The 12776-nt window shown below is 37.8% G+C and overlaps 2 protein-coding genes across 6 annotated transcripts; both read right to left on the reverse strand.

The window, feature by feature from the left end:
• Nucleotides 1–1874: 1874 nt before the first annotated feature.
• Nucleotides 1875–9100, reverse strand: LOC110421163 (U-box domain-containing protein 43-like). 5 transcript variants are annotated; one of them, XM_089784521.1, is made up of 6 exons: nucleotides 8584–9100; nucleotides 6662–8022; nucleotides 5792–6110; nucleotides 3216–5161; nucleotides 2363–3113; nucleotides 1875–2272 (listed from the first exon to the last, which is right to left on the reverse strand). In XM_089784521.1, the coding sequence occupies exons 2-4, from the start codon at nucleotides 7892–7894 to the stop codon at nucleotides 3666–3668; spliced, it is 3048 nt and encodes a 1015-aa protein (XP_089640647.1). In that variant the 5' UTR covers nucleotides 7895–8022; nucleotides 8584–9100; the 3' UTR covers nucleotides 1875–2272; nucleotides 2363–3113; nucleotides 3216–3665. The 5 variants fall into 5 exon arrangements, with proteins under 5 accessions (XP_089640647.1, XP_089640644.1, XP_021290337.1 ...); XM_089784520.1 differs by having other exon boundaries at nucleotides 1876–2272; nucleotides 2363–2749; nucleotides 2869–5161; XM_089784519.1 differs by having other exon boundaries at nucleotides 1876–2272; nucleotides 2363–2474; nucleotides 2578–5161.
• Nucleotides 9101–9995: 895 nt separating this feature from the next.
• LOC110421720 (sporulation-specific protein) lies at nucleotides 9996–12460 on the reverse strand. The gene is made up of 3 exons (XM_021435379.2): nucleotides 12147–12460; nucleotides 11745–12026; nucleotides 9996–10284 (listed from the first exon to the last, which is right to left on the reverse strand). Exons 2-3 carry the CDS (start codon nucleotides 11871–11873, stop codon nucleotides 10183–10185), a joined length of 231 nt encoding a protein of 76 aa, XP_021291054.1. The 5' UTR covers nucleotides 11874–12026; nucleotides 12147–12460; the 3' UTR covers nucleotides 9996–10182.
• Nucleotides 12461–12776: the final 316 nt, after the last annotated feature.

Here is a 12776-nt window from a genome sequence, read left to right on the forward strand (position 1 = left end):
GTCTAGTTATGTGGATAGGTTTTAGTCTTAGACTTTTGAATATTCACAAAACCTATCTGATGTTAAGTAAACTCCTCACAAACCTATTTGAGTATTGATCTTCACAAACTCAAATTGAAATTATTTAACATCTCAATTATCTTGTTTGAAAATAAAATAAAATACATCTGTTGACAGATAATGTGATTATTTCATATAATACATGAAAATATTACATTCATTGGCAATTTTAACAAGTTTTAGAAGAAAAAAAAATCCCATCGAAAGGAAACCAAAAAAATTTATGAACAGACTGACCAGGTCGGCAGTCCACCAGCCTCACCTCCCAAGTAAGAGAAAGGCAATACAGCATTCGCGGGGTACCCTAACCTTGTCCAAGGGTGTTCCTGTATATAAGAAGGATAACCAGTGGCATTCTTGGGATATCAGGACTAATTATTTCCTATATAAAAAGGGAGGGGGTGGCGGGGTGAGATGGCCGGTTACAGCTATGGTACGTATGAAACAATTTAATATAGTTAGCTTCGTTTTGACTCTCAAAGAAGTCATCTCTAACTCTCTCTCTTTCTCAGTCCTCTCTGTCTCCGATCTCATATAGTGTTGAATTTGCGTGTCAAACTTGGAGGCTTCCTTTTTCTAGTCCTTTCTGGTAAGGGGTTATTGGACAAACTCAAAGCCATTTCTGTCTTTAATGCTCAAACTTCTAACCAAATACCCACCAAGTTTGCACTGACATTTAGAGCGTATGAATCACATCTATGCTCACTACAAGAAAAGATTTTATAATAGTATTATATTTCGGTGGTGGTGGTGGTGGTGGAGTGGGGGAGCTGAAGATTTGGCCACGTTATTTGGGAAAAATGGTCGGCAAGAAACAACCCTCACACGAAATCGTCTAATGCTCTCTCTGCAATTGCACGGTTCTTCTACCATTTGCAGTTTCCTTGATTGGAATAGCAAGAATTATTGAGAGCTAGATGGAGAAATCTTTGTCTTTCTTTGAAGCCTTAAGACTGAATATTCCTAAGATTTAATTAACAAATATCAAGGTCCATATCAGTGTAGCATTTGATGCTTTGGGTTAACATATATATGCTGGCTGCATGTGTAGGTCTTTTGACTTTTTCTTCATGGATTCCAACTTCATTATTAGGGACCCTTCCTTTACATGTACAGTTCTCCTTTTTTCTTTGACAGTTGGAAACATAAAAGAGATATTTCAGGCATGAAACTAAGAAAAACAAGAGATGTTCAAAGACAAACTTAAATACTTTTTATTGGACCTATAGGATTTAAATTCTAGAAAATCATCATACTTTAGACATCCATGTTTGCATACTGAAGTAGGTGCCAACCGCCGATGGACTACTTTTAATGAAGTAATTGAAAGCTTAAAATTTTTTTCTTGTGGTGGAAGAATAACGTGGAGCTTCTCAAAGCAATATTTGCATCAGACACCTAGTTTAATGAAGGGTCAGTGTTGGCAGTTGGCGTGAGGGTTCCTGAATCTTCTGTTGTCTAGTCAGGAAATTGGGACTTCATAGCTAATTATATGCTTCATTTTTCATACATGTATGGTAACCTCGCGTTGCATCGAATTAAGTGAGTGTGGGGAAAGATGTTTTAAATTCAAACCATAATATATGTATAATTCCAATCAAATAATTGTGATAAAAAGCCAGAGCTGTAGATTTTGAGTTTGAACCATATTATCCTTTAAAAAGAACATCTAATTCTCTCACATGATAGAGTAACAGAAAAAGGGTTTCCATTAATGAAGGCAATGGACTAGAAAAGAAGTTAGTAAACCAAAGTTTTCGTTTAGTAGGGAACAATGAATAAATCAGAGAGTTTTTTTTTTTTTTTTGACAGGTTAATAAGCGAGTGCTATGACATTAGTAACTTAACCTCAACAATTTTGTCAATGGCCAATGAAAAAAGATAGCATTTCCTTTTTCGCATGTTCAATTCTCTGCATTCTAAAGGAAACTTTTGAAACTCACAAGGCTGAAAACTCAACTTCCTGAGTGCAAGGACGAGATGCAACAAATGTGCTATCATCTGAGAAGGAACCTGGATTAAAGCAAGTAATTCCAGTGTATTTGAATGCCTTCTGCTCACTTCTATCACCCAAGATGATCGTATCAGAGAGTTTGATAGACAATTCAAGCAAGAAACAAGAGACCTGGGACAATTTCTTCCATAACATTAAATGGAACCTTAAATGCGCATTGTCGGTATTGTTTCTACCAAGGCCATGTGGTGTAGCCGGCTGAAAAGCAGGAAAAAGAAAATGATAAGGATAATGTGCCTTTTTCACTAAACTATCAGGACAACATAACATTTCATAAACTTTTCTTACTTTGACTCTCAGGTTAAAGTTTGTTGTTCATGAAGAATCTGAGCTCCATCTTCAGCTGGGGTCTCAGCAAAATGTTGGTCAAGTGTAATCGATGAGCATTAGGAATCAGTTCCTGTAAATTTCACAATGATTATGTATCCATGGAAATGTATGTACAGAAAGATGAACGTGTACTAGTTTCAAAAAATATATAGCTATAACTTGAAGGTCCATGCCATAATCTGTCTGACAGGAGCTGACAGTTGTAGTTTGGTAGAACTGATGCCAGCATCAAGGTTGTCATGTTACTCTGGAATATTAGAATTTGAAGAAATTGTCTATGACTTTAGGCTAAGAAGGATAAGTTTGCTCCATCTTCAAAAAATAAAACCAGAACTGCTTTTCCATCTTCAAAAAAATAAAACCAGAGTGATCTTGAGTCATTGGCTGCATTTAACTAAGCTAGGAGTTGATTTTATGGACATTGAAATGAGAGTGCAGATGGAAATAATTAAATCAAAGAAAACCTATTGATTCTTCCAATACATGATCCACATCCCGGATCACATTTAACCTCTTAAATCAAACCTTCTGTTCATGTTGATGAGCTTTTGTTTTCCTTTTTTGGTTGAAGAAGCATATGTCCATCTAGTGCTTTTTATGTAGTGGCATCCTGTTTACCATAGCAGAAACTAAAGATCGACAAGAAACTTCACCGATACTCTCTTATCAGGGAACATCATTCATTGACCTTAAAAGTTTCACACTCCACCTGTGTACTTCAAGCACAATTTGGAAAATAAGAGACAAAAAAGGTGCAAAGATTAACAAAAAGGCATCTATAAATACTGACAGGGACTGAAGAAAATTTTACCAATCAAGATTGTTCTTCGCCTTAAGGCACAGGCAATACTATCGAATAGAAACATAGGCACTGCCTTCTTCCTACCATTTTCTTTTCCTTAATCTCTCTAGTTGGTGGGAACATGAAGTTGGTATAAACCTCACGATTCCGCTTCCTCTATTTTTGACTTAGAAAACATACATTTTCAACCAATTAAGTATTGCATTATAAACAGAGTGCACCAGGTGCACAATGCATTACATAAAGGTGACCTAATATCCCTTGACACTTGTTGAGTAAAAGGTTCTGAGACTGCTCCATGTCATTATCAAATAATGGTATTCACAAAGAGCATGCCAAAAGCAATTTGCATCACAAAGTATGTGAACCAGATTGGAAAAATTCTCTGGGTTAGAAGAAGCAAAAGCTCACGATAAAGTTGGCTTAAACTTTTCTCTAACTCGATAACATATGTCCTCATCAAAATAATCCTGGAATAATAGACGTTGATGATTTTGAATAACGTTCCAGAAGTGACAAAACTTTTGCAACCTTTCTCCCTGGACGGCCATCATCGTGAACATTCCTGCCAGTTAAACCAACCAGAAGATATCTAGCTTTCGATCCATAGATTTCCACCATTTCCCTTGACACAAAAACCTTCTCCAGGAGCCCCAGTGCCTCTTCCTTCAGAGAATCTGTTCCCCAACTCAAAATCTCTAACACAGGCTTTATGGCTTCAGCCTCATGCAAGACATTGACTCCTTTTTGCAGACAGCTATCCTGAACCAATGTGGAAAGCGTCTGAATTGCTTCATAAGCAGTTGCTTCAACTTCTTCATGTAAGAGTTTTACTAAGTACGGCAGCGCTTCTGCTTCCAACAGACAAAAAGAATCTTCTACATTGCATATACCACCATGTGCTGCGCATAAAGGAACACGTGATTTTCTAAAACACCAGCAACCAGTTTTTTTGGACACAATAGTGAGCTTAGGACTGCTCATGGATAGATTACCAATGAGAGCTGCCGCTCTTGCCTTTGCTGTTACTGTACCAACTCTGAGGAAACTTACAAGCAAAGGGTAAGCTCCTTGTTGAACCACAATCCGCTGTGACTCAACATTAGTGGGATCTGTAAACCGGAAGAGAGCACTTAAAGCATGTTCTTTTGCTTCCATTGTCCCTGATTTCAAAAGATTTATGATTGCATGAAGTCCATCCAACTCGATTAATTTCATAGTTAGTGGTACTTCAGATTTTGGGAGGTTGGCTAATAGACCAGCAGCAGCCATCTGGACATCACTATTGTTTCCATTTTCAAGAAACCCCACTAGAGCCTCCAACCTTTTGGGTTTAAGAAGGTATTCCACTACTCCTTGTAGCTCATGCTGAGAAAATAGGAAAAGAAGATTTATAGAAATTTCTCTAACTTCTGAGTCAGGATCATCAAGAAGAGGAAGGACTAGAGATAAACCATTGGCAGTGAGAACAGCTGTCTTAACCAGCCCAGCTTCAGACTTGCAAATTCCTAAAAGTGCACGTAAAGCAGGCCTTCGGTAATTGTTGGATGAATTAACATTCTGCTGCAAAGCCAACAAATCAATGATGATGGGCTCCATTTCAAGTTGAACCCCTTTTTCATCAACAAAGAATTTAATTCCATCACCTTCAGAAGAAAGTTTCTCAATAATTTCAGAGCATCTGAATATAAGAATTGCACGTACATGGGGAGAGAACATTAGCTTCAGAACAAGAGGAACTCCACCAGCAGCAGCAATAAGCTCTTTATTAGCACGGCAACCACATAGTTTAACCAAAACTGATAAGGACAACTCTTTTGATTCAAGATTGCCAGAATCCACCATTGAAAGCAAAGAAGGTATAATGCCTTCCTCACCAAGGAGTTTTAAATTCGAATCAACCAATTCCATAGTAACTAATGCTTTCATCATTGACATCCTTGATGACTCTGGCCCTGAAAGTATTCAGAATTATCAATGTATATAACTGCTTTGTGGTTGAAGTATTATGAGAACAGTTTCATTTTAATGAAATGGACATATGTAGTATCTATAGGCACAATAATATCACAGAACAGACCCAGACAAAACTTTCAGCAATCCAATACAGACAACTACAATTAAGATATATCTCTGGAGTTTGCAGTGACATCCGACAGAAAGGATTAGGACACAGTATTTGACTTGGGATTTAAGCAATCCCCCCTCCAAGCAGTTGACAAGTGCCTGCTCACTATCCTAGAGATTTCGTAAAATAGCTTCAATATAAAATGAACTTTCCCTGTTTATTCATCATTTTTGATGATGGTCTGTTCTTGAGCATAAATGTAAATCTCTTTTATATGGTGAAAATATAAGAATTATTACCACAGACTGCAACCTAATAACTAATGCAATTCAAATATTTCTTCCTGAAGGGAAGTTTTCATGCTTTCATACATGTATCTGAAGCCTTGATGGAAACATTCCCTTGCTCTTTCTATAAGCAAAAGACAGCATTTAGATAACCATGGACTAAATAATCATAATATTGACAAAAAAAAGACAAGCTGTTTAAGAAAGCATACATGAAAGGGTTTTCTAACCTTGAACAATGCGATCAATGAGTGGTTTATACCACCCTGACCGGGCAGCTCGAGAAATGTTCTCCTCATCAACATCAAAAAGCTTATTTAGTATTTTTTCTGCATATTCTGCTGACTCCCTGACTGGACCCTTTAGAAGAGTAACAAGAAAAAGAATTCCGCTGCATTTCTGAGAGAGTTGGTGGCAAACAGACACATTCCAATTGGATCTATCTTGCAATAACTCATATAGCAGTTCAACTGCAGCCATTGAGATGCTTCGGTCACGTCCTAAACAGGGAACAATGTGATCCAACCCCTGATGCCCAATCACTTTGTCCTATAAATTTTTTAAACAACATAGTCAATAATGAAAGAAGTCACCTCTTTGTTCACAACTTAATTCAATTATAATTGAAAAAGAAAAACCAAAAATCTAAATCTAAATGACTAAAAGCAAGGCATGGAGTTCTGCTCAGCGTAGATTAGCTTTAGATAACCTCACATAGAGTGAAGCAAATCTAATTAAGTCCAAAGGGATCTTCCAGGTTTGCAGTATGTTTTTGGCATTTTGCACGTGTGAATGTAGGCGTGAATGAAAATGTGTCTATGGGTGTTCATGAATGTATGTGCATGCATTTCATGAATGTATATGGATGCAAACATATGTGTACATAACTATGTATCTTAGATGGCAGACGATGGTCAGGCTCCTTGGGGTCTGCTACATAAAATGCAAGCACAAAAAGAAACAGTTATAGAAAAGGCATGAAGAGCACAGGGTGTAAAGATAGGGGAAAGCAGAAAAGTAAGAAAGTTGTTAACTGGAGGAAATTAGAATTCCATTATACTACTCCTTAGTTTTACATTTACAATGCATAAGCAGCTTACCTTATTTCTTGCATGCCCTTCCACCAAATCTTTTAAAATGATTAAAATCTTCTTCTTGACTTCTCTGTTGTGTGAGCTTCCAAGGATAGAGATTATACTATCAGTAAGCCCTCCTATGGAAATCCAGTCCTTGTTTATAGTGTTTTCTCTGATAAGATCCTGCATTTGGTTCAGGGCCTCCAGGACAGATGAATCAACACCTGATGACAACTTTGCCTCACAAGCTCTGATTTTAAGGCAATAATTCAGTTCTCTCCACTCCTCTATTGATTGTCTGAGTGGAAGGTTAGACCTCAAAGAAGTATCTTCAAGAACATCTCCAGTTTCTGGATCAGTTTTCTGCCCACGATCAAACCGATCTTCAATAGCAGCTCTCTCACATGTAGTACCAGTGCAAAGGCTTACAGGATCAACCATTACCATCCCACTTATACGACAAATGAAAGATTTAAGGGGAGGAATGTCTTCTTTCCTTGCATCATATCGTTCTACAACTTGTGCCCTTTGGAAATACTGCTTCTTCATTTCTTCATAATCTCTTGCTGCATCTGCTTGAGAAAGCAGCTCAATAACTTGCTCCAAGAAGAGAACTTCAGCTCGTTCTTTCCTATTGCCAGCTTCTTCTATTTCCCTTCTGAAGCTTGCTAGCTCCTTGCTAATTTCAGAAGGCTCAACAGGTACCCCAACTGCCCTTGCAATTTCTTCAAGCATGTCATTTGCAAAACCCTGGTCACATTTCTGATCCCTAAGACCCTGGTTTAACTTGTCAACAATTTGGAGTTGAGAATGTGAAGTCTCAAATTCCACTCTTTGCATCTCACTCTGTAGCCTATTCACCTGATCAGATATCCCTGAAAGTACTTCAGTATTTGCAATGGACAAAGAAGCCAAAGACCTTCCAATATCCCTTGTAACTTCTTGCACCTCATTAACAATGTGCCGGCACTTGACAAGTAAGTAGAAACGGCCTCGATTTTTGTATTTCTCAACCAAGTTATTTGCCTTCTTGACATCTGCTTCCAGAGACTCCAGAGCTAGTCTTGCTGCTTGAGAATCATTTAGTTGTTGAAGCTGCAATTCTTTTAAAACAGGCTCAATATCAAAGAGATGCTTTGCGAGGACCTTGAAACTATCCTTCTCAATTACAACATCCTTTGCAGCCTGAGCTGTTTTAATCACCTGGTTTGTTACCACAGCTAAGATGGTCCCAATTGGTATGAGTTCCATCACCATTAGAATCAATTCTTTTCCTGTTTCTTTAATAATGTTAAAGAAGACCGATTATCGCTCGCCAACTAGAGATCAATTATTGGATTTCATAATGCATTTTTTCTCCCTTTGAACAACCTCCCCTATTTACCCTATGCATTACAATAGTCTGTGTCAGCCAACACAATTAACATAATCAAATGCTGATTTTACTGAAGAAAGGGGAGATAAATTTATCACAGAGCAAAGCAGCTTAACTTAAACATCAAATTTACAGAATGAAAAGCCTGTGGATAAAGATTCTTCCAGCATTTTGTTATCACGTTGCTTGCACCATTTAAATTTTAAAAATCCAAAACCCTGTCCTGGTAGCCACTTCCTTAACCAAGGGTAAAGCAACAGAATAGCTTAAATAAGTTTATTCCCAGCAGATTCTTGATTATGTACTAGAATGATAAGCCAAAGAAATCCAAAAACTATAAAACAATTAACAAAAGCCAGTACTTCAAAGGGGATGCAAGAAACAAATAGGAACAAGATTTCAAACCCAAGAATCACAGACACTGAAGTTTCATAATTTGAATTGTCACCCATGAAAGCAAAACCACTCAGCATCAGCATCAGCTTAAAGAAACCAACAGAAACCAAGAAAGAAACCAAAAGTGAAAAAAAAAAACAAGAGGGAAGCAGCAGGAAGTTGAGTTTTCTCTTACCTCTGAAAAAACCTCCTTGAATACCACCTGCGAAAGAAAAAGAGCTGAGAAGAAGCCCTTTTATCTGTGACTGAACCATAACCTAATAACTCACTCAGAAATCTGAAATGAAAACCAAAACCATTTCCATGTTGTACGGAGGAAGACGAGGACTTGGATCTCAAGTCAAGCTTTTCAAAAAAACAAAAGAAGTCCAGCTTTGTTTGTTTTTTCTTCTCACTTTTTTATTTACGAGAAATTTCCTGTCAATTCAGTTTAGTTTCCATCCCATGTTAATATTTTCAACAAACCCGCTGTGGAAAACATGGTGGTTAACTACTTATTCCAGGAAATTTCAGCTCAGGAAAAAAAAAAGAGAGTCAAGAGCGCTGAAATCTAACTGGACTATGTTGCTGTCTCTAGTCTGAGCTGAACTTTTGTTTCTTTCTTTCACTTGGTGAGGGGAAAACTCAAGTCTCATTGTCATTCCTTCCCTCTTTCTACAATTGAGTAACGTTAGTTGAGTAACCTTTGTTGTATTTTTTCTTGAATTACTTTTCAATACATACTTATCTATTACTACCAAACTTTTAGAAATGTTCAAAGTCATTGGCTGTGTGGAGCCCTTCATTAAAAGAATAAAGAAAGTTGAGCATGAGCCCGCCAAAGCTTGTCTTCTTTTTTTCCTCCCTTCTTTTTCTTGTTTAATTTTTAATTAAATGAGTTTTATTGGTAGGAGACAGGCTGTAGTGGTGGTGGTGTAGGAGAGGGGGCCTCTGCCCTGAACCACTTCAAGAATCGGATCGAATTGCTTGTTAGGGGGCCTCAGGATTACAGATATTTATGTGGAAGGCTTTGAAAAACAGGCACTTATCCTTTTCCAGGCCATTGACAATGAAGAAGTTGGAAATTATCATGGTGTCGCTCTATAGATTTAAGTGTCTTGCAATATAATATCTTTAGTTATTATCAATAGAATTTTACGTTCATGCCTTGAACCCTCCCCTCCTCTTCAAAATCGATATTTTCACGAGGGAACAATTCCTCTTTAAGAACATATGTAAGGAACAGGAATTCCTTACCCCATAGCAATAAATGAACATTTGGCCGGGCATAAGGTTCACTACTTCCTTCCATGATCATGACCAAGGTCAGAAAGTCTATCACGTGACTTCGCGGCTGCCTTCAAATTCACGCTAGTCTAGCCGTCTAGGTGCCAAGCTGATTTGAGCAGCAGGTTCAAAACCAGGGTGAAATAAGTGTACGAAGCATAAATAGGGCATCGATACATCCAAGTACACGGTAAGAACGATCTGACAAGGTATTTCCATGGTTAAATTACAAGAAGTTTGGTAAAGAGAATAAACAAATGGGACAGTGCTCCATCAAATATTTTAACACTTTTACCAATAAAAGAACGTGAATTCCCAGGCTGAACAAGCAAAACGACAAATTTAGCCATAAACTTATGCTCCATGATGTCATACAAACCAGACTTATCGTTTCCTTTTTCATATAAAAAGCACAATGCTTATTACAGCATATTACATGCTGGCTTGTTGGAATAGTAATAGGTACAATCAAGAAAGCTGCGTAGATCACCTATGGCCCCAAAGAGCATCAGCGAATATTTTTCTTCCTAGCTAGCTCCCGTGCCATCTCCCTCAATTCCTCTGGTGATGGAGGTCTTGGTCCCTCTGGAGGATATACGACATAGGAGCGCTTCACATCAAAGCAAAACAGAAATGATTTAGACTCCAATAATTAATCATCTACTAAAGAAAAAAGAAAAAGTTATAGATCAAAGGTAACACATCCAATCCTTAACAAGCACAAGAGCCCCAGTTCAAGCACCATAGTAACCTTTATAAAAGCATCAATAGCTAGATATAAATTCCAGTAAAAAAACTATAATAGCAAATCACTATTCTTGACATTCCAATCTGCAGCCTATCTTGATCAACAGCAGCCACATTCAACGCCACACTATCTCTAGAAGACCTTAACAAGTTATCAATCCAATCATCAAGGGATTACGAGGATCCATGCATAATTTTTAAGGTCAACTAGAAGCTGCGTTAGTATCTTAGACTGTATGCAGAAAATATGGAAAGGCATCTTGTACATAAAATTTTGAAGCAGTACCATGGTAGGAAATTTTGGCGTCAATAATGGAGCATAACATGATCTTCACTTCATGTTCTTATACTATCTCTATAACTTGACAACTAAGAGACAAACAAATTTCTTAGCCCAGAAAAGAAAACCTAACTCTAACAATCACATTCGAAAGATAGCTTCCAATCCTTCACGTGCAGAGAGACAATATTATAAGCCTCCAACTCCACAGGAAAGAGCAAAAATCTTTGAAGCTATACTTTAGGGCTTGCCCAGCTAATCTTTAACGCTACATTCATCCACCATAAAAAATTTCTCATAAATTCCCAGGCATTAACTGAAACAACTTTAAATAGTTCATGGGACTTGAGTGATTGTTTCAGTTATATACAAGTTCATCAACAACAACAAACAAACAAACAAACCGTTTTCCCACAATGTGTAACAGGAGTGTAGCTACATGTCAGGGATCATTTCACTTATATGCAAGTTCATGGATGAATTTTCATCCATGAACTTATACAGCCCCAACTATGCATTTAAATTCAGATTCCACTTCAAGCAATTTCAATATGATAAGGGGAGCAGGGGAGGAACCCTACAGACTTACATTTACTTTCTCAAGCAGGTCAGCAAACTTTACTTTTTTCCTCATTACCTTTGCCAGAATCCAGAATATTAACATAATAAACATAGAGACCATCGATCCCTCCAATAACCAAACTACCCATCAAATAAAGTTGCATCATATAACAACACCTAATATTGAACAGCAGCAATAAATATCTGAGCTTTAGCTATACCTCCAGACAAAACGAGTAAAAAAAATACTAAATTCCTTGTTGCTAGGAAGCTGAACAAGAAACAAACACCCAAATTTCAGGAAACTCAAAGAAGTACCAAACTTTAACCCAATCTCAAGCCTAACCCAGATCAAAATATCTCAGTTCCTCACAAGATTCAATAAATCAAACAAATTCCTCCAACTACAGATACAAAAAAAAAAAGCATAATAAATTTTAATATTTATATATAATAAAGAGAAGAGGTAAAAGAGAGTTTACATTTCCCATAACTTTCTGGAGATTCTTGGTGTTGTTGGCGAAAGTGTACATAAGAACGATTGGGATTGTAACATAGAGACCAAATTTGGCGATTTCAAGAATACCCTTTGAAGTGCCCAAAGAAGACATTTCTTTTTCTTTTCTCTTTCTTTTCTTTTTTTCCTGAGAAAATTTGATGGAAATTGGGAAGAAAATTTCTAGTGAAACCTTGAGCAAAACCCCGCCTTCGGCAAAGCTGAAAGCTGAGGCTGAAACGTTGGATACGTCATACCGGGTCGGTTCCTGTCAGAAAGATGTTAATGGGGCTCATGAGCTCTCGAAAGCATGGCCCAAAAACAAGAATGATTGCCCAGAAATGTTGGGCTTCAAGAGTGAGAGATGACCATTCGGATCCGAAATTACCGTTTTGGGTTCAGCAATTTTTTGGACTTGGTTTTCGACATTTAATTCCAAGGAAACCAAGATTCCATTCCCCTTGGACAATTGACTTGCAAGTTTTCAACTCCCTTCACCTGAATCTTGCTTCAATGAACCCTAAAGGGTCGAATACCAAATTCCATTCCCCTTGGACAATTGACTTTCAAGTTTTCAACCCCCTTCAGCTGAATCTTGCTTCAATGAACCTTAAAGGGTCGAATCAGTAGTGGTGATAAACTACAGTTCGAGTTCTGTTTGAGGAAACCAGCTAGTATTTCCACATGATAATCACTGCTGCAATAATAGCGAGCAGTTGCATTGCATTCAAAAAGGGGAAGTCAAAGCAATGTTTTGGGAATGGTTTTAACGTTTCCAAGATCTTCCGTAAATGGATCTGAGCCACATTTTCTGGGAAAGTTAGCTGCGAAGGAGAGTGGGACAGCCATTGCCACGATGGCTGAGACTGAGAAATAGGACAGCAAATGTTGGGTGTTGGAAGCCGTAGGGACCATGGCTTGTCCCCCATACTCGCAAAAGCCAGTTGAGATTCGTCAAGTGGCCGTCAACCTATTTCGTCCTTTCGTACAAAGCAAGAGACCATTCATTGAATTGAAT

This window comes from Theobroma umbraticum, unplaced genomic scaffold (assembly GCF_002168275.2).
Source record: "Theobroma umbraticum cultivar Fairchild unplaced genomic scaffold, ASM216827v3 scaffold_130.0, whole genome shotgun sequence".
NCBI lineage: Eukaryota > Viridiplantae > Streptophyta > Magnoliopsida > Malvales > Malvaceae > Theobroma > Theobroma umbraticum.

Bases quoted from the DNA above. Each gene is read 5' to 3' on its own strand.
- LOC110421163 (XM_089784521.1), bottom strand. From the start codon at position 7,894: ATGGTGATGGAACTCATACCAATTGGGACCATCTTAGCTGTGGTAACA. The intron at 6,111-6,661 runs GTAAGCTGCTTA...AAAAATTTATAG, and splicing joins AAGGGCATGCAAGAAATAAG to GACAAAGTGATTGGGCATCA. The intron at 5,162-5,791 runs GTTAGAAAACCC...GAATACTTTCAG, and splicing joins CATTGATCGCATTGTTCAAG to GGCCAGAGTCATCAAGGATG.
- LOC110421720 (XM_021435379.2), bottom strand. From the start codon at position 11,873: ATGTCTTCTTTGGGCACTTCAAAGGGTATTCTTGAAATCGCCAAATTT. The intron at 10,285-11,744 runs GTAAACTCTCTT...TTTGATGTGAAG, and splicing joins TCCAGAAAGTTATGGGAAAT to CGCTCCTATGTCGTATATCC.